Source organism: Manis pentadactyla, chromosome 7, assembly GCF_030020395.1.
Source record: "Manis pentadactyla isolate mManPen7 chromosome 7, mManPen7.hap1, whole genome shotgun sequence".
In the NCBI taxonomy this organism is placed as follows: Eukaryota; Metazoa; Chordata; class Mammalia; order Pholidota; family Manidae; genus Manis; species Manis pentadactyla.
The window spans coordinates 108258300-108279032 of record NC_080025.1 but is presented as its reverse complement, the minus strand read 5'-3'; the positions used below and the strand labels follow the sequence as shown (position 1 = coordinate 108279032).

Here is a 20733-nt window from a genome sequence, read left to right as displayed (position 1 = left end):
CTGTCCAACTGGTCAAGTAAGGACATGGGAGAAAACAACCTAGTCTCACAGGAGATGCATCTTCAAAGAGGTCTAAATACATATACCCTGGACTTCCGGTGGGTCTACCATCCCAGGATTCATAAGATGGGCTCACACTACCAATTAGGCTCCATACTGGCTCTGGCTGAATTCATTTGCCTTCAGGGTCTCAGAACTGCTGAGGAGCTCTTGATTCAAAAGACCATTTTATAAATCCTATAAAGGATCATATTACCCTCCCTACATTCTAGGCTCCAAGAATAGCCTCACTCACCCTGCTATGTGACTCCACTTCCCTGCTACCCCGTAAATGATTTTCCTAGAGGGAAAGCAGTGTTTTCCATTTAGAGGCTGGGAAAAGTCTGGTGGTGGGGACACGGGGAAATGCTCACTCAAGGGAGGTGTCCGTGGCTTTGGCATGAATTTACTTGGTAGTCAATCACATCAGAATCCTTGGTTTCCCAGACTCATGAATGGAAGTGAAAGTTGCCAGCTAATCTTGAACTTAGTGCTTCAAAATTCTCAGAGTAACTATTTTAAGAAAACAAAATTTTAAGAAACAAGTTCCATCAGAGAATGTGTAAAATGGTGCAGATTCAATCTGTAGTGCTGAGCGCACTGCCTGGACCAACGCTGCAGTCTCTGACTTCCCTGGGGACTGCGGCATCAATATCCCATGCCCTCTAAAACTTCAACCCAAAAAAAGTGAAAAATTGTTTCAGTTTACCATACAGGGCAAATTAAATATCAGGGGGAAAATAGGTGTTTGGGATAGAGAGTAGAGATTGGCAAAGTTTGGCTGGTGTTCTTACGTATAATGGATTCCCTTGATTTTATTTTTAGGATAGGCTTCTATCACATAAACTCAACAACATTCCATTTGAAATATATCTATTTGTTTTTGCTAACATGATTGTTTTTTTCTTAGCTCACCAAGTGTTTTCTTTTTTCTAGTGCTATAGAAAATTCTGTGCCATTTAAAGATGTAGATTCAGACAAATACAGTGTTTTCCCAGTAAGTATTAAGAATAACCAAATGTTCACTAAATATTGCACTGCTTCCTACAAATGTCTTTCCTTTAATAAGACAAGATTGAATTCCATTTGAATATGTTATTAATTTGATAATATATCACTTCACGATTTCTATGGACTTTTTGGCATCTGAATAATACATGGACCATCAAAGTAGATCTCAGTCCTAGGCTGTTTTTGTTTCCTGAAGCCATTCCCAACTAGAATTCTCCATGGGCATTATGGTTATCATGAAAGGTGGTGTGAATTATTTTGGAAATTCTTAAACCTGCTATAACTTTCTTTTTTTAAGTGTGTGTGTGTGTGTGTGTGTGTGTGTCTGTGTGCACTTGTGTGTGCATATTCAGTTTAGAGCAGCTAGGATATCAGGATGTTCTCTGTGAAGGCCTAGGAGCAAACAGATGTCACACATTCCCCAAAGGTGGTGGCATCTCAGATACTCTACATGGGAGTGGGGAAAATACAAACATTGTAATTTGACATTATTAGGACTCTTGATCCTTCCAAATTAGACTGGCCAAAATATAATAAATCTACATAACCAGTTTGGCTAGAGGTTTTTAATTATCCAATAAAATGATTAATCATTTGATAAAATAAACCAATTTTTAGGGATCCTGTGAAGATTGATGATTAACAGAGAGAGTTCAGGGAGTTGCATGGTCCTGCTGTTTATAGAGGTGCACAGACACACACACATGAACGTACATGTACACAACATGCAAACATGTGTGAGTGCACAGACACCCACACACATGCATTCATACCCATGCAACCACACACCCACACACCCACACACTGGCACACACATACACATTTACATACGCACACACTACCACCTACTATTGGCCTGGGCACTAGATTACATTTCACCTCACACAGCATGTCTTATCATATTAGCCTTAATTTTCTTAGTGGTCTCTAGTGTTCCTAGACTGTATTTTGAGTTAAAAACTGCAGATGTCTATCCCCCTCAGACAGCTCCGACTGACCTTCACAGAGGAGAACACCACAGCAGCCTGACCCTCCCTGTGTGTGCTCTTCTGTTTCAGACGCTGCGGGGCTATCACTGGCGGGGGAGAGACTGTAATGATAGCAACAGGCTGGCATACCCAGGCAGAAGGTAACTGTCCCTGCTGGCCACTGGTTTTTAAAATTACTTTCCGAAAAGGAGGCAGGAGGCATAACTCCTTCTCCCAGCCTAAAGGGTCCATGCGTACAGAAGGGCCCCTGTGCCTGGACTGAAGTAAAGCTCAGTGCAAAAGAACAGCCTTAGCTACTCATAACCCCAAGAAAGTCTTATCAAGCACCTACTAATGAGCAAGCACTCTGCATCAAGTTGGGTGGTGAACAAAACAGAAATGGGTTTCTTCTCATGGAGCTTAAAGTCGAGCGGGAGAAATAAATGAGTAAACATTTATTGTGGACATTTATCCAGCCTCCTGCATGAGTTCTACGTGCAGAACTGGACCCAGAAATCATAGACTCTCTCTCTCAGAGTAAGGAGGGGCCCCAGTGAATGGAGTACATGACTGATGTTACGCCAATCACTCCTGTGATTTCAACAAAATGGATATAGGAAACTTCCCCTTAGTTGTGACTACAGCAACAAAACATTGAATTAACTAGATATTTAGGGATGTCAGAGGCATAATTTTAATGGTTTAATCCACATAAATAAAATATACTACAGATTTGTTGATCACGCTCATCAGCACCAATCCACAACAACACAGCCCATGAATATAGTCAATCATGGAAAGACTGGATTTGGTCTACAGTTCCTAGCAAATGTCCAAAACCAAAGAGGCCAAGTGGAGGTTGCTGTGTGCCACAATGCACAATAGTGTGTGGCACTTCACCCTGAAGAACCTATCGTCTCTCAAGGACACTGCATGTAGCTTTCATTCATTCATTCATTCATTCATTCATTCATTCATTCATGAAGCTAACATTCACTGAGTGATAAGCATATGTTGAAAACCAATGTTGATATTTTCTTTTTAGGCCAGACAACTGGGATATACATCAGGACTCAAACTGTAATGGCATTTGGGTAAGCAACTAATTCAGACCTAACCCCATTCTCTTACTTTCCACCCTCTTTAAAAGCCCACTGCCTGTTTGCTTTAGTCAGACCTAAGGAAGAAAACCACAGATTAAAGTTACAATTTTTCTGCCATTTGGAAGAGGAGTATAGAATTCTGATCACCCATGAAAAATATCAATCACATTATAAGAGTTGAGGGTCTCTCAGTCACAGCCCCCTTTTAAGCCTTGCTTAAGGCCACCCATGTTTAATCTCTTTATTCTGTTTTGAACTGTGTGAAATTAAATGGAAAGTGGTGTTAGCAAAGTTGCACAGCAACCCAAAGATCTCCTGGAGGAAACCACCTGCTCTCACCACTGCACTGCTGTCAGGCAGAGCAGGAACTGGCCTGTGGTTACCCCACTGCCCACATCTCCGGGCATCTAATGCCAGTGGCCTTTTTCCCTGTGAATCATGGATTTGCACTCTCAGGCAGAGAAAAGTGAAGGAAGGAGCAAGCCCACCAAACACTTACCAGAGGACAGGAGTGGCAGACCCAAGTTTTGTGGGGTCTTGAGTTTGTATGATTTGAGAGGGTCTCATGAAGAAAAAGAATGCCAATGTACAAATACAAAATCAAGTATGAAAGTAAATAATTAATTACAACAATAAAAGAAATCCTAACAAATATATTGGAGTCTTAGAAATTCAGGCCCCTTTCATGTGAGACCTCTTTTCCAATTTACTGGGAGTGCTTGCAAGGAAGCAAGCCTCAAGTGCAGCCTGACATCTCCCGTCTAACTTAACACTCTATAGCTCCCAGCCACTCTAAACACTCACACAGCCAGAGCGTGTGCAAACAAGAAGCCCTGAAGTTTCAGATTCCCCAGCTTCATGACAAATTGCCTCTAAATAGTTACCTAATTTGTCTGCTTGGATGACAAAGTAAAAGTTTCTACGAAGATTTCCCTCTCTCCAGAACAGTGATGGCCCCTGGCTTTGGGCTAGAGAGCAGGACAGGGTGTGCCCCAGTGCACCCCACCAGCCCCCATCATCAGTAATTCTGTCTTTGTTCTCCCCAAGATCTTAAGGTGTCAAGACACAAGGGAGCTCTCGTTCTGATAAACTCAAACTTAGTCATCATGTCTTAGCTGCTGTTTTTGTTCTATAACCTCATTCCTGCCTCTGCCATGGTGTGCAGTGTGCCACCCACATAAGGAAGGCCAATCAGAGACTGCTCTAGACCAAGGGAAACCTGCCCTGAATTCAGGCAGCCAAGACCCAGCTCAGCATCAGTATTGCCAGACACACATCACCTTCATACCTATCCATTACTTCAGAAGAAAAATGACTCAGAATCCCCAAATCATAAACTCAGAGGGGACTTTGCAACCAAATCCAGTATTTCCCAAACTGTGTCCACAGAACCTCAGGGTTGACTGTGAAGTTAATAGGTGTGAGGGAGGGGTTCTCTAGTCAAGTTTGGAAAGTACTGGGTCAAATAAACCTGAACAGTTTTCTTTACTTCCAGATCTCTCAGCATGTTTACTGTTTTAATAATGTGCACTGGGAGCCCCCCAAGACCAACACAGTTGCCATCACATCTCTGACCGCCAAGCACACTCATATTAGAATCATGTTACTATCTAGTTAATAATTAGTCAATATCTAATTAATACTAAATACTAATTAATATCTAGTGGAATGTCAGACCACAGTCCAGCAAGCAAACAAAAAAACCACCCCAAAATATGTGTATATATCCATACGTACTTTTTGAAACTTTCCCTTGAAGTCATCCAGACTCTCCGTGAGCCTTTCAAGGACCCGCATGGCGCTGAAGGGCAGCTTTAGTTAAGTGCTGGGAAGGCCCTCAGCTGTGCTGACTTGGCCCCACTCATGGGCCCACCTCTCTCCCAGGTTCCTCAGGCCCAGCACACTGACTTTTGGGTAGGAGAGTCCTACTGTTGGACTGCCTCACAGATTGTAGGCTGTTCGGCAGCATCCTGGCTGCTGCTCACTAGATGCCAGAAGCTCCTCCTCCCTGTGTTGTAACCACAAAAACTGTCTCTGACATTGTCAAATGTCCCTTGCAGTGGGGAGGGGGCGAATTCAGCCCTGTTGGGAATCACTGCTCCAGGTGCAGTGCCCTCGGGCACTGGAGAAGCCAGGACCCCAGGGCTCCAGCTCTGAGTCTGCTGAGCCCACTCTGGCCTTGTGTCCTGGGCACTTAGTGACCTCCCAGTGCCCCCTCCCAGCAGCACTCCCAGCACTCGGGACCCCTGCCCTGCACCCTTGGGCATGGGATGGTCCCGCTCCTGCCCCCAGTTCCTTACAGCCCCGCTCACATGGAGTGTTGCTATGTTGGGTTAAAGGCTCAAGAGACTTTAAGGGGTTTTATCTACTGATTTGCTTTTGCACTTTTAAAGCCATTTAAGAAAGATTGAGTGTATATGTCTCATAAATTTAAAAACAAACTGCTAACCTCATCATTTCTCTTTTAAAGGGTATTGATCCAAAAGATGGAATTCCATATGAGAAGAAATTCTGTGAAGGTATGAATTGTAAAAGTCAGTGTGCTTATCGCAATATAATGTTCTTTTCTAGTCTGAGTTAAATTGAAGTGAACAGACTACCCAAATGAGGAAGTGCGTGATGCTACAGTTTAAAAAGTTGACTGATTTACATTTATTTTCATGGCAAATAGGAAGACATGAAAAAGATCATAGAAAAGGCAGACAGAAGCTAGAAAACACGAAACTAAATTTGTTTAGTTTTTTGGGGATTGGAAACATTAAAGAAAATGCTAGAAAAAGCTGCAGGATAGATTATAGAGTAACTGAAATCCAGCTTTTCTTCAAATAAGAAAACAAGTAGAGGAGATAATTCTTAAGTTTCTCCCTGTCCTTCTCAGTATATTACAAGGTTAGATGTCTGGCCTTGTACTGACAGAATCCCTGTGTCAACTGGACTGAAGACTCATATCTGGGTGGCCTGACGGAGACCCCCAAGCTATAGCCATTGGGAGGACCTAAAAACAGTGAGAAGCTCTGTATTCTAAATGCCACAGACATCATGGGCTACCAGTAGCCCTTCTTAGAAGCAACCCATTAGCACCCACATATTACTGAAAGCATGCTCCTGGTGATGCCCAGAGAGTCTCAAACAAGACCCTATGGTAGCATCACTGCTTCATATTTAAGCAATGCTTTTCCCTAACATCTAGAAGCCCTTTATTCATTCACTCAACGGATATTTCCTGAATACCTAGTCCTGTTATACAACAAGAGCTGTATTTGGCTCTGAGTTTTCATGGGTTCTGAGTTTTCACGTTTCATGAGTTATAGTTCTTGCCCTCATTCAACTTAAAATCTAATTGGCATTAAGGTCTCAGAGGGGCAGAAAGAGGGTAGAAAATGTCGAGACCCAATGCATACTGATGCAGTTTAGAAATGATTGTTGGATGAATAAAAAAACAAGTGAACAAATAAACTGATGAACAAATAAATTCAGATCTCAGTGAAATCCTGGTGTAAGCCTCTGGGGTCACTGTGGATAGCTTTTTGAATTATCTACATCCTAACCCCTCCTGGATGTTCTGGGCCTTTTCAGTCCCTATTTGTGTGGCCAAGTGCTAGCTGTCACAGAGGCCCAAAATAAGGAACCCCTGGAGTGAGGTTATGCCATCATCTGGCATGATTTAGGGGGTTTGGAAGTAGGGGAGGGAGACACCACTCTCTGACTCTGGGAGACACTGGTTGATTCTTCCAGGATCCTAACGTGTTTGGAAGAGAACGCATACCACCTGTGGGCGAATGAACTGAGTAGGTGGGCCTTAACTCAGATTAAGTGATACTTAACCTTCAAACATACAGGGCTGCATAGAGAACTTTATATCTCCTTCTCCCCATCAATCAGCCAGAATTGTTCATCCAGTGCTTTTGTGTATATGGATTAAGAGCTTTAAGAGACCATAACATTTATGAAAAATCAAAATTGCTCCACGAGATTACTAATTCGTAAAGTGAATTAGAACGGAAACTGGTGTGTTTTCCAAAAAGGCCATTTCCAGAACCAAAATGTAGGGCATATTTCTGAGTGCAGACAAAGTTCTGATACATTTATTCATCCATCATTCACTCAGTGTGTTGCATGGCTGTTGGTTTTATGCTCAGCTAGGAAACACACCTGTGTCTGGACAGCTTAGCTAGCAGTTTTGATGGCCTAGAAATCTCATTCAGCTCCTAAATGCTATGCCCCTCACCCTCCAACCCTTGAAAAGTAGCAATGCATCATTGTTATGATACTCTGTGCATGGAATACACACCAGGGTATCAGCCCTCCTAACTACCCAATCTGGAGGCTCCAAACAACTTGAGTGCACAAATAATGCAAATAAATTGTGCCATCTAGGTTCACAGCCCAGGGGGATCATTTTGCTGGGAGACTCAGCTGGGGCTCATTTTCACATCTCTCCCGAATGGATCACAGCCTCGCAGATGTCTTTGGTAAGTAATTTCGGCAGTAATCAACCCGGATGTGCTGTCCTTTGTATTCGTTTCCCGTGCTCTCTCAAAGTGTGATGCCAATTCCAAACAGGTGCAAATTTCCCTCCTCAGCAAAATCTGCCATAAAAGGTACCTCTACAGCCATTTCTTCAGTTCATTTCAAACACTGTGATAAAAAATGCAAGGGCACTGACACAACAAGCTCAGAACAAGAGCATCCTGTTCATTAGAGGTGGACGATGGTACCCCCACCCCATGGAAACTTTGGCACATTGTGGAAGCCCTGGTCATAGGGCCACCTCAGGGTGTGATTTCCTCTTCCCCCTCCTGCAAAATGGAAACTCTGCCCCAGGGAAATTACACTACAGAAATTATCAATTCTTCCTTGACCCTTTGTACTCAGACTAAAGAAATCAGACATGAACCTAAACGCACTCTGAACCTACCTCAACACCCAAAACAGGCACACACAGACCTCCCTTTGTAAGGAGGAACAAGCAGGGAAACATCTGGACATGTAATAAAGAAACATTATGCAACCAGTAATATACATGTTACAGACACATTCCTTAGTAAGAAAATGTGTGGGTTAGAAACTAGTACACATGAACCAGTTTTTGTGAATATATGTGTGTCTGTGTGTGCAAACAAAGAAAATAATTAGAAGGTTGTAGGTCAATATGCTAACACTAATATCTGTGGATGGTGTAATTCTGGGTAAATTTTTTTCTCATTTTTCTTCAATGAATTTGTATTTCATATGTACTGAATATTGTAATACAAGATTTTAGTGATTGCTTTATGCAAATAGCTAAGAAAACCAGCTAAAGAAAACTGAAGCTGTGCTTTATGAATCTTTGTAAGAAACCCTTGAGGTAGATGTGATTACAGTCCAGCCTCACTTTACAGACAGGTTCTCAGAAAAGTTGAGTAGACTGCCTGAGGTTACACAGTTAACAGGGGCAGATCACTTCCTGTCAGTGCCATGGTAAACAAGCCACCTAGCCAGAAACTCTGAACATGACAGGAACAGTCTCAGGCAAGGTCCTGTGCTCCAGAGCTAAGAACAGTGACAGCACTTTGGGACTATGTGTTGGGTTGGCACTTGGCACACACAGGGCAGTGATGGCAGCTACCCAGGCTGGTCAGTATCCTTGTGCTTGTCCTTTCTATCCTGCATCCGGAGCTCCAGAGGCTGAAGTGAGGGGTGCCTCTCACTACAGGGTTCTCCTGGAGAAGACAGACTCTCTTGCTCACTCTGCAGCGTGTTCAGTCTCTGGGGAAGGGAGAGACCCACTGAGGAGACACTAAAGGCATCACTCCCAGAAGCCTGGTGGTGAGCCCCATCCTAGAGCACTGACCATTGGAATTTGGATTGCCACATTTTTTATCTGCTATTTGCAGCAACAAATGTATTGAAATACTACAGATAGACATTTGTTGGTTTGGATTTGGATTTGGGTTATTTCCCACTTCATCCCCTCTCACTCTGTGGCAGTAAATAAGTAGTTTTGAGAAATGATTATGAGAATGGCAATGATGTGGGGTTGACGTGGAACCCAAATCAGGTATAATGTTTATTGGGATTCATGAATCTTACCAGTATGTTCATAATGCTGTTGATGGTAGGGACAACACTACGGTTTCAGTGTCATTGTGTCATCTATTTGAAGCTTTCGATGTTCCAGGGTTCTTAAAATGTTTCTCCAGGTTCACATTCCTTTCCAGGCTAAAAATGAGCTCAGTCACTCTGAGCTTGGGCCACCTCTGTGGGACACCATTTGATAAGAATGGAAAATGGCAAAAGAAGAATAAAAGATAATTTGCTTAGAAAGTTGACATTGAAAATGAAACTTTATCAACAAGTTATTGTCAAAATAATGCTGTACAAACCCCTCAAAATCCCAGTGACTTAAGACAATCACCGTTTCCTCTCACTCATGCACCTGTGGGTCGCCTAGGCAAGCTGCTCCAGGCTGGGCTCTGTTGGTCTTGGTTACAAGCTGGAGATTGGCTCCACGTCTTCTCCATGTGTCTCACTTTTCTCTTGGTTGAGCAATCTATCCGGAGTATGTTCTTTTCATGGTAATGGCAGAAGTACAACAGGGCAAGGCTCCTTGCACAAATGCACTCGCTGCCATCACGTCCAACCATCAACCACTGGCCAAAGCAAGTCCCCCGGTCATGGGTGCCCAGGATCAGTGGGCAGGGAAGTGTATCAGCCCAAAGAGGGACAGGGAAGAAAGGGAACATCTGCTGCATTGTTTCTGTCTAATGATAAGTGTTAACTATTCAATGGAGAAAAATAAGCAAATATAGAAATTACCGAGAAATCATTAAAATTTCCCTTAATGCTACCTTCCAGAAAGAATCATTAAAAAATTTTGGAATATCAGATTGGTTTTAAAATACTCTTTTTAATATCCATCTTATTAGAATAAAAGAAGAAGAAAATGAATATTAGAACCAATTTTGGGTAGTAAAAGAAAAAATCATCCCCACCACCTTATACTTTTCTGTTTTTTTCCTCTTTCCCAAGCATGCCACACCAACTGTGCATACACACACACACACACACACGGACACCCACACACACATTATGTAGTCATGAGAACAGCAAGTATTCAATTGGCAATTCTCCTTTTTATCAATTAGTTCTAATTATAATCATTTTTCCACATTTCTACTTAATCTTCATACTTACTATATTTGTCAGTGTTCCATAGTATCCTGTTCAGTGTACAAGTCATAATCTACAAAACCCTTCACTCACAATTGGACATTTCACTGATATATGGTATCATTTTTTGGCTATTATGGATGAAAATCCTTTAAAAAATTCAAATATTTAAAACTTATTATCTATAGAATCTCTTCATGTGCTCAGGGAATCAGCCTAGGTATGAGTACCATGCTTAGCAGACATCCACCAGATATGTTGATCTCAGATATCTCATATTTTGATTTCTTGGTTTTTAATGTTTATGGCAAGTGTAAACAAAATACTAGCCAAATACTAACCTGTGACCTACTGTATGCCAAGTTCTGTTAAGGGGTCTAATGACACAGAAGGAAGAGGATTGAAAGAACCTACAGCCTGAGAGAGTTTCAAGCCCTGTGGGGAAATTCAGATGAGCAAATAGCCAATTCAGAGCAAGAGCTGCTGTGATGTGCACACACTCCCCAAACTGGAAGGAAGAAGGGCTCAGGCAGTCTGGGGCTAGCAGACCTAGGCAGGAGCGTCCATGCCCAGAAAAAGCAGGGGCAAAGGCTTCCAAGAGGTGTCAGCATTTGAGTTTAGTGTGGCTGATCTGACATTGGTCAAGTGCAAGATAGGGAAGTAAGGGAACAGCCTAGGAAGGGGCACAGAAGCTAGGTCTCGAAGGTCTCTGAAATCACAGTAGGGACTTTGGAGTTTATCCTGAAGGGGATAGGGAGTTGTAGCAGGGTTTTAAACAGAAATAGCAGCACTCATATTTGAATTGTAGAAAAAACACTCCAGTTTCAATGGTGAGAATGGATCAGACTGCGAATCTCCTTGATATCTGGCCAGAAGACAGCTGGATCCCCGTACCTTCTGCCTTCAGTCTCTTTCACTGACCATCTATATAGTCTCTTGAAAACTCCATTGCACCCTCAGGAGTGAACTCAAATTCAAAAGGCAAATGAAATCATAGGATTAGGATGAAAATAGAGATCTTGTGAACACTCTGTGAGGGTCTCCAAGACCCCAGGGGCTCCCAGACCACACTTTGAGAACCACTATCATAGAATTTCCCCACTGCCCCTAATGTCCAACAACTGAGGATTTAGAAAATAAAGATGTTGCTGTGGGGTACTGTAGTTTTAAAAATTCTTCATATCTGTAAATGCCAAGGATGAGGTACTTTAAAGGACGTTTTAGGGCAATACAGGGAGGCCGTTAGCATAGTGTAGGCTTGTCTCTCAGCCCACGTATTTCCAGAACATATTAGAATATGTGATTATTCCCAAGAGAGCATTCACTGAAACAGTTACTCAGCTATCAGACACCAGTGCTAATTACTCAGCCTGGTGGGCCCGGGGGAATCTGATCACCCCATCTGCCCCCTGTGGAATCATCAGCATGGCCTCAACCCATCAGAGCCTCATTTCTTTATGTCCTTATTACCCTGGGACCTGTCTCACCCTCAGAGCCCCCCAGTGGCTACTGTTCATCAAATGCCAGATTGTTCTCTCCTCAACTGGCCTTAAGGAAGCCTTCCTAAAATGACCAGGGGAGGGGCAAGCAACCAGAAATCATTTTTAAAAATGAAACCATGTAGCCTTTCTCTGACCTGTACAGCACACAGAAGTTCTGAATTTGAAACTAGGGAGGGCCCACCGGACCCTGACCCACCCTGTGATCCCTCTATGAACTCGTGTTGCACACCGAAGAGAACCAAAGTGGTACTATCTCTTCCAAAGTAAACATTCAGCGGCCTGGCCTCACTCTCGGTTCAACAGAGAATCAATGCTTATGCGTAATGCATCATGAATGCATGCTCTCACCCAGCACCCTCTGGAGCCCCTGGCATGCTGGGCACCATTCCTTTACTACACCGAGTAGTAGATCATATTGTCTGGAAGAGGCAGAAGTGCTGTGGAAAAACAAACGTTTTGTTGTTTCATAAAAAGCCATTCTGCTCTTTCTGAGACTACCCAACATTTCTTTGCCTTTGTCTCTCCATAAAGCAGAACACATCCTTGCAAATACATCCCATCATCCTGTCTGTGCCGCAGAAAAGGAATCCATAGTCTTCGGGATCTTTCCTGTGGCAGCCCCTTCTCCTCTCCTCTAGTTAAGCAGTGTGGCACCCGAGAGGCCTGTTTACAACTAATTAGATTAGGAGTGTGTTCATCTGGAAAGATATTTGTGGTTCAATAAAGAGAGTGTGAAGAATCACCCCTGCAGGTCCGCAGAAACAAAGGGTTCCGTGCCTCATTCCACTGGGGGCAGAGAGGTGTTCCTGCCCTCTGCCTCCTCAGCTTCTCTCCAAGACCTCCTTAGTAGGCAAGTTCAAAAGGAGCTTCCCACGTCACATGAAAGACTTCCACATGGGAAAATTTCAAAGAGAAACAAAGAGCAGATCCAAAAACACTGTCATGCTTTCTTTTTTCTTTCAAAGGAAAAACAGTCACTGCTTGAGTTGTTCTGTTGAGAAGGAAAGAGAGGTAGAGAGATCATCAAGGCCAGCCATAGAGGCTGCCCTCCTGCCTCTTCTACCATCTGTTTGAAAATCATTTCCAAAATATTAAATGCTGTGTTTCACTGAACCAGAATTGCATGACGGGTTGGGAGTGGGGGGAGAGAAGGAAAAAGCAATTCTGAAATACAATTTCCCAAATGTTTATTTTGTTAGCAAAGACTGTTGCCTGTACTATTATAAAATCTTCACACGACCCCTCGCAGGCTGCTGTCTGTAGGGTAAATAGGTGCAGATTGAGTTTCATGCTGTGTCAAGGACAAAATGAATCCTTAATCTGGCTGCAGAAAATGCATATTCACCAGAGAGCAAAGCAGTTCCAGTCTTTCAAGCCCATATGCACTGCATCTCTCTCTTTGAGATGATTCTATAGATCAGGTTTGGCTACGGTTTATTAGTGCACAGACAGCGCAGGCTGTATCATCGCCCTCACTCTGACCCTCACTAACCTGACCCGCTTCCCACTCTCTGGATTTATCAGTGAGCATAAAGCTTCCATTAAGCATAAAGGCTGATTTTCATGGCGCATATAAAATATGCAAATTCTACCCTAGCTAACTGTATGTCAACTACAGAAATATTTAAGAGTCAGAGTACTTTTTTTATTATTTTTAAGATGAGGAAAGGCTGTTTTTAGTAAAACTGGACAGCATTATGTTTTCTGCTCCTCAGACATCTTGCAGGCTGGCAAATTAAAGATGCTGAACAGTGAGAAAAGAGGCCTCAATCCTGGTTACTTCTCATTTATTCTGTCAGAAAAAGAAAGTTGTGTTCACAATGGAGAATCCTTTTCTCCAACACTATCAGGCCACAAGAGACAGAATGTTCTTCTGTTCCCTTTCTCCAATCAAGGGTACAGACCAGAAGGATGGCCCTTTTCTTCCTGCTCAAGGTAAGCACTTGAGTCTACTCACCAGCAAACTAGGGTGCTCTTACAAGCTCATTCTGGAAGCATCAGTGATCTTAGCCCTCCCTGCTTTCTGTAAGAATTAAAAAGGCAAACACTCATTGTTATGAAAAACTATAAGAGGAAATTATGTTAAGCTCCATACTTCTGAAAGGCATCTGTCATTATTCAGCCCACATGCCTGCTCTCCCGGCACACTGGAGAGATTTTTGCACGGGGAGGCAGCCCGAATCAGTTACCACCTATGCAGGCCAGAGTGCTACAAAGACTGAAGAACCATCTCTTGTCCTCTAGTTCATTATACCCACCACTTTGTTTCATTCTCCCTCAAGTTTCTCAGCCATAAAATGGGTCTCGTGGAACTAATTTATGACAGAGGAAACATTTCAAATCTTAAATCATTTGGGATGTGCAAGGAGGAAAATTCTGGCATTTAAAAATAATTTTGAGTGGTTGGAATTAATTGCTGCACATCATTCATTCAAGCAGTGGTCCATTCAACTACTTCCTTTCATGCCACTCCTTGGGAGGAATGAGGAAGGCAGAGCTCACCCAACTCGGCCCTTGGCAAATGCCTGACAGTCATGACTGGCTTCAGTATGATTTCCTGGGCATTTGCTACTCAAGGTAATGGCTGTAGGATTGGTAAGAAGTGTGAGCTAAACCATAATTCATATAGGAAAATCAAGAGGAGCATTATGAAACACAGGCTCCAAAGATTCCAGAGGCAGAAGTTGAGGACAACATCACTGAGCTAAGAATTTAAAGGCTGACTGATAAAGAGGCCAAAGGAAAGGCGATCAGGCAGGAGCAAAGAGGTCCTGGTCTCATGTTGGTAACATATTTGAAAGCCCACAAGAAGAGGAGGTAGCCATGTGCCCAGCGAACACTGTCAGAGTTCTGTTATAAAAGACAGAGAAAATAGGTAATGGTGGGCAACTAGGGCTCAGATGTGAAAAATAATCTCTAACCTCAAGGAGCTTAAAGTCTAGTTGGGAAGATAAATAAGTAAACTCTTAATTATAACATCAAGCAAATATTATCATGTGTTTACCAAGTGCCAGCATGTTATTTATCACTATCTTATTTAATACTCAAATTACCATACTATTGTGTGTATTTCATAGGTAAAGAAATAGCAACTTAGGGAGGTTAGGTAACTTACCCAAGATAATGCAGTTCAACCTGGAGCCCAGATGCAAACTGAGTCTGTTGCACCCTAGAGCAGGTATCAGCAAACTATGGCCCTTCGGCCACTGTGGCCCCCTATCTGTTTTCGAAAATTTTAATGGAACACAGCATTCCCATTCATTTACATAATGCCTGTGGCTGCTTTTGCACCTCAACAGCAACCCTATAGTCATAACAGAGACCAAATGGCTGGCAAAGCCAGAAATATTTACTGTCTGACCCTTTATAGGAAAAGTCTGCCTACTCACCCTAGCGCTAGCATTGTTAGGTGCCATCAGCTAAGCTTGTGCAAGATGTGATGAGAGCTGGAGGGAAGCACTCACAAAGGCTGGGGCACTCAAGGAAGTCAGGATTCAGTTAGTGCCTAGCTGTCGAGAAGCAATTAATCAATAAACACTGTGGAGTAGGAGGAGGAGCTGGTGACAAGCCTGGAGATCTGAAGGGCCCGCAGGTGGCTGAGTTGGGTAGGGGAGGTGGAGACATGCAAAGAGGCAGGGACAGTGGGTGGCACCATGCGGAGGATGACACCAAATAGCTCAATGGCCTGTAGAGAAGTGTTTCCCCAGCCTGGCTAGTCACTACAGCCATTTAGGGCACTTATTAAAAATAAGATTTCTAGGGCCCTATCACCAACCTACCCAAATAGAATCTATATTTCAAAGAAGTTCCCCCATGAGATTCTGGGATGCATTGCTGAAAACGGTAGGGGGAGAGTGAGGAGGTGGAGACCCTGGCCAGAGGCTGCAGCAGGAACCCCAGGGCCATGGTACGTCCAAGGTGGAAGGGTAGAAGCAGCGAGGTCGTGTGACAGCTTCCTGGTGTAAGGTGAAAGAGGGCACAGGAAGACAATGAGATCATTTTTTATGTGTGAGATGGTGGAGAATGGGTGCCCAGTTCCGGCCTGGTCACAGGTGCCCCAGGGATGGCTTCCCCTGTGCTCACTTCTGCAGCCCGACTTTGGGCTTCTCCTAGAGTCTCAGGCAGGGGGAAACCCATCCAAAAATGGAGAACTACCCTGCCCCAGACGGAGGGCAGCCTGGCTGGCTCAGAAATGACCAAATCTTTACAGGATCAAATGAAGGTAACTGAAGAGTGGACTTTTATGATGTGTACCCTTTGTGGCCTGTTTCTGACCCTTAGAAGAGTTATTTTTTTCTGTTTGCGAAAGACTTTGTTTTACTGGCCCCACAAAAGAATTGAGTTGTGGTATCTTTGGGTAAGCACAGGACATTTTTAACTCTTGTTTTCTTGCTTTTATGAATTTGGATACAGTCCAATCACTCTGAAAATAATAATGGAAGGAATTGAGTTCTACAGAAAAAGTCCAACTGTAATGATGCACTTTCATTTGGTAGGGGCAGTCAGATAAATGCATCCCTCAACTCCTTCAGTGGATAAATAAATCATGGGGTTAGAACTTAAATAATAAATAATAGAAAAGGGGAAAGAAGAGACTAAGCAGAGCTAACAAGGCAAGTAAATAAATAAATAAAAAGCTATATTCAGGCAAAATGATGAAAAAGTATTGCCTGCCACCTGTCCATTTTATATTTACTGGTCATATTTTGCTAGAATTCTTTATTTGACTACCTCCTCACTGCCCATCCCCATAAGTTTTTGGACTGGCAAAAGGTCAAAGATGTTATATATACCTTTCCCTGGACAAATACCTATTTAGTGCAAGTTGAAGTTTCAATGGTCATTGAAGAGGCATCATCCCAGGAGCTGAGCAGTTATTATTGCTGGCCAGCTTGCATGTAGTATGTTTTAATCTGCTGAATTTGAGGGCAATTTGTTATATAGCAGTAGATAACTGGCATAGCTGGCATTTGGGGGTTTGTTTAAGGGGGAGTTTGTTGCTCCTTGCACATACCCAATGAACTTGGCCTTGGGGTTGTGCATATGGCATTGCCAATGCGTTTTTCCTACCCCTTTCTGCCTGGCTCCCTCTTAACCTTACAGGACTCACACTGGATAACATTTCTCTCAAGATCCCTTCCAGGAGCCCCCACATGTGGGTTAGGTGGCCTTTCTATTACCCTGGACTCCTATCAACACCACCAACAGCTAATTTTTGCACACTTAAAATTCTAAACTTTATGCACAGATGATCTTTTCTAGTTCTCTCAACCACCCGAAGACATTGGTGCTGTTATTAGTGCATTTTATAGATAAGGAAACTGAGACACAGAGGATTAAGGAACATCTTCAAGGTTACCTAGCTGAGAAATGTTTATTTTCTGTGTCCCTTTAGATTGTGAGCTCCTCAGAGAAGGGACATTGGTCAATGGAGGGCCCAGCACAGGCTGGCACTTGATGCATTTCTGTCTGTGTCTCTGACACAGGATTCTGACTGATTATGAATCAGACTGAGTTAAATTACATTCTTGAAGTTCTCTATGTCAAAGCATTAGCAAACAGGGCTGCCTGATCGAGTTAAGTCTGAGATTAGAGAGGCAGAAACCAGATATTCTCTCCCCATTTCCCAGAACTTCATCTGCCAGGCCCCATTGGAAGACAAACTCCAGGTGAGCAGTGTGCATCCTTCCCCGTGTCTGCCTTCCCCAGCATGTGTCAGGCCCAAACAGCCATGGAAATATGTGAGTGGGGAGTGTTTGTAGGTGTCTGTATAGGGTCACAGTCTTTATCCCCCAAAATACTCATTCTGCACGCTTCATAAATTATGTGTGGCTTCCATATAAGAGAAATGGACAAGATGATGATAGCTCCTGGGTTATTCGTGGATTCCTGAACGTTTTACCCAAAGCTGTGTCTGAGGGACCGTCCCTTAGTAGGCAACCAGGAAGCCTCATTTTCAACAGCTAGCAAAGCCAGCTTGGCCAGCTACGTCATTCTGTGAGATATGACAGCTCAGAGGAAAAGCAGGGACTAGACACAAGTGGGCTGTGGAAAGCTGAGGCTCTTGAGGATTCCTGCCTGCTCTAAGCCTCTCCCTTCCTAGTTCCACCAGAACCCGGGTTCAAATCCCAGTCCCACTGTTTACCAGCTCTGTGATCTTGGATGAGTAGAGAACTCATTCAAACTCCCTGAGGCCTGTCTGCCAGTTTTCCCAGGCCCTGAACAGCCCAGTGTCAGGGAGTCTTCCACCAACAGAAAACAGAGAAATCCTCCAGAATCCAGACCCCATGATGGGAGGTGCCTTCGTAAAAGAGACCTTTTCAATATCTCTAATTGGGTTAGCAGTCATTTAATTTACTGCTGCTTAACTGAGGTACTTTTTCTTTTTTAAGAAGTAATATTCAGCATCTAGTTGCTCAGAAAGTGTTTGTGGAAGAGGGGGAGGAAGAGAGGAAGAAAGACTAACCCTCGTGGAGTTTTTCGATGAAGCTACAACAGTTTGTGTAAGTTTCCTGTCTCAGTGCTTGGCCCATAAGGGCCAATATTATAAATATTAGTTCTCTTCCCCACTCTGGCTTTAAAGTGCAAAAGTTATCTGGAAACGGCATGTTCCAACATCACAAATGGGTATACTTTTACTTACAGGATTTATTCACATTATCAAAGACTAAAGGAATGGGACCAAGCAAGAAAGTTTGTGTGAGGGTCAAGAGGACCCTTAAAGTTTCATCATCTGGTATTCCTGTGAGGCTTGGGGGACGCACAGAATGGCCTGAGAAGGCAGGAGGTAGTATGGCGTGGTGGCACGGTGGGAGTCAAAGGCCTAGAACAGGAGGAAAGCCTCACCTGCGCCACCTACAGGGCAGACGACATAGTGCTGACCGAGGACGCAGAGTGCAGGGCTGGGAGACCTACCTTCCTTCCCAACGCTCAACAGCCACGGTCTCTGATTCCCAAGCCTTCAGATTTGCTCCACTATCAAAAGACCAACCGAAGAGGTATTTTCTTATTTGGGTAAAACAACAAAACCTGTCGGCTTTGAGAGTTTAGTTCCTGGGAAATAAATTTTAAAAGACTTATTTACCTGATGATATTTTTCACATCTTTTTCCAACAGCAGTTAGCAGCAGATTCCTGCAAGTAACTTTGTACTATTTGAAAATAACCAATTTAGGTCTAATTCAGTTAAGAGTATTAGAAAAGGAATACACTGTGGAAATGCACAGTTTCCATTGCTGGATGGGGAGGTCTCAGTTGTAAACAGTGAAATAAAAGCACCAAGAATATTCCCTTTGTCATGGGAAGATTGGCAGAACTAGATAAATATAGTATTAATATCATTACTCTGTTTCTTTTTTTTTTTTTTTTTTTTTTTTGTTAATTATTTTTTTATTGAAGGGTAGTTGACACACAGTATTACATTACATTAGTTTCAGGTGTACAACATAGTGATTCAACATTTATATACATGACAATTCTAGGTACCAGCTATCACCATACCAAGCTGTTACAATATCTTGACTATATTCATTACATCCCGGTTACTTATTATTTTACCACTGGAAGTGTATACTTTTTTTTTGTGTGTGTGAGGGCATATCTCATATTTATTGATCAAATGGTTGTTAACAACAATAAAATTCTGTATAGGGGAGTCAATGCTCAATGCACAATCATTAATCCACCCCAAGCCTAATTTTCGTCAGTCTCCAATCTTCTGAGGCATAACAAACAAGTTCTTACATGGAGAACAAATTCTTACATAGTGAATAAGTTCTTACATGGTGAACAGTACAAGGGCAGCCATCACAGAAACCTTCGGTTTTGCTCATGCATTATGAACTCTAAACAGTCAGTTCAAATATGAATACTCATTTGATTTTTATACTTGATTTATATGTGGATGACACATTTCTATCTTTATTATTATTATTTTTAATAAAATGCTGAAGTGGTAGGTAGATACAAGATAAAGGTAGAAAACATAGTTTAGTGTTGTAAGAGAGCAAATGTAGATGATCAGGTGTGTGCCTGTAGACTATGTGCTAATCCAAGCTAGACAAGGGCAATAAAACATCCACGTATGCAGAAGATTTCTCTCAGAATAGGGGGGGTGAGGTTCTAAGCCTCACCTCTGTTGATCTCCAATTTCTCACCTGATGACCCCCTGCGACTGTGCCTGTCTTAGGTTGTTCCTCCCTTGAGGAATCTTACCCGTCTCTGGCTAACCAGTCATCTTCCGGGGCCATACAGGGAAATGTGAAGTTGGTAAGTGAGAGGGAAGCCTTATTGTTTGAAATGGTTAGCTTTTTATTTCTTTGCATATTTATGCCCTGTAGCTTCTATGCCCAGCATTTGTCTTGAGGTATCTTTACCACTTGGAAGAATTATGATACTCGGTAAATTTGATATGAGGCACGAATTCTATTTAAGGGTTGTAATTAGGAAGGAAGAAGAAAAGCTATAGAAGTAGCAGGCGGCAGAAAACCTGGGAAGATTGATTATTTCTTTGACATATCTTCTTGTAGAGTAACTTCAGCATGGATAGGTTTTAAGCTACTACTTAAATTGCGCACAACATTAACATAATAGGAGTACAGTTACATAACCAAAGCATACCTGTAATTACCAGCCATCTCCATTTCTTGTGAAACCAAGAAAACCAGTTAGGCACCTTAGGCATTTGTGAAAACTTATCTATGATATGGTGGATATTGTCCAACTGAACTTGAACAGTCTGAGAGAAATCATACAAATTAAAACAACCCATTCCTGGGGAATGTTCACATCCCTTATGTTCTTTTAACAGTAAATAGTCTGTAGTTGTAAGATTTTGGAGCGCTACAATTTGCACTTCTCCTAATTCTTGATTGAGTTCCAACAGTATAGATCCAGTCAAATTTGTTGTTTTACTGTATGCACAGGCCAGCTTAGATATCTCCTTCCTCATTCCCATGGC

At 42.7% G+C, this 20733-nt stretch overlaps 1 protein-coding gene across 1 annotated transcript in view; it reads left to right on the top strand.

Annotated features, from left to right (window-relative positions):
- AOAH (acyloxyacyl hydrolase) overlaps positions 1 to 20733 on the top strand; it is a 185005-nt gene that overhangs the window by 73317 nt on the left and 90955 nt on the right. The window contains exons 7-11 of the mRNA XM_036897455.2: positions 976 to 1036; positions 2109 to 2179; positions 3064 to 3112; positions 5592 to 5640; positions 7499 to 7593. Of these exons, the coding sequence (XP_036753350.2) occupies positions 976 to 1036; positions 2109 to 2179; positions 3064 to 3112; positions 5592 to 5640; positions 7499 to 7593 (325 nt within the window). The remainder of the gene's footprint in view (positions 1 to 975; positions 1037 to 2108; positions 2180 to 3063; positions 3113 to 5591; positions 5641 to 7498; positions 7594 to 20733) is intronic.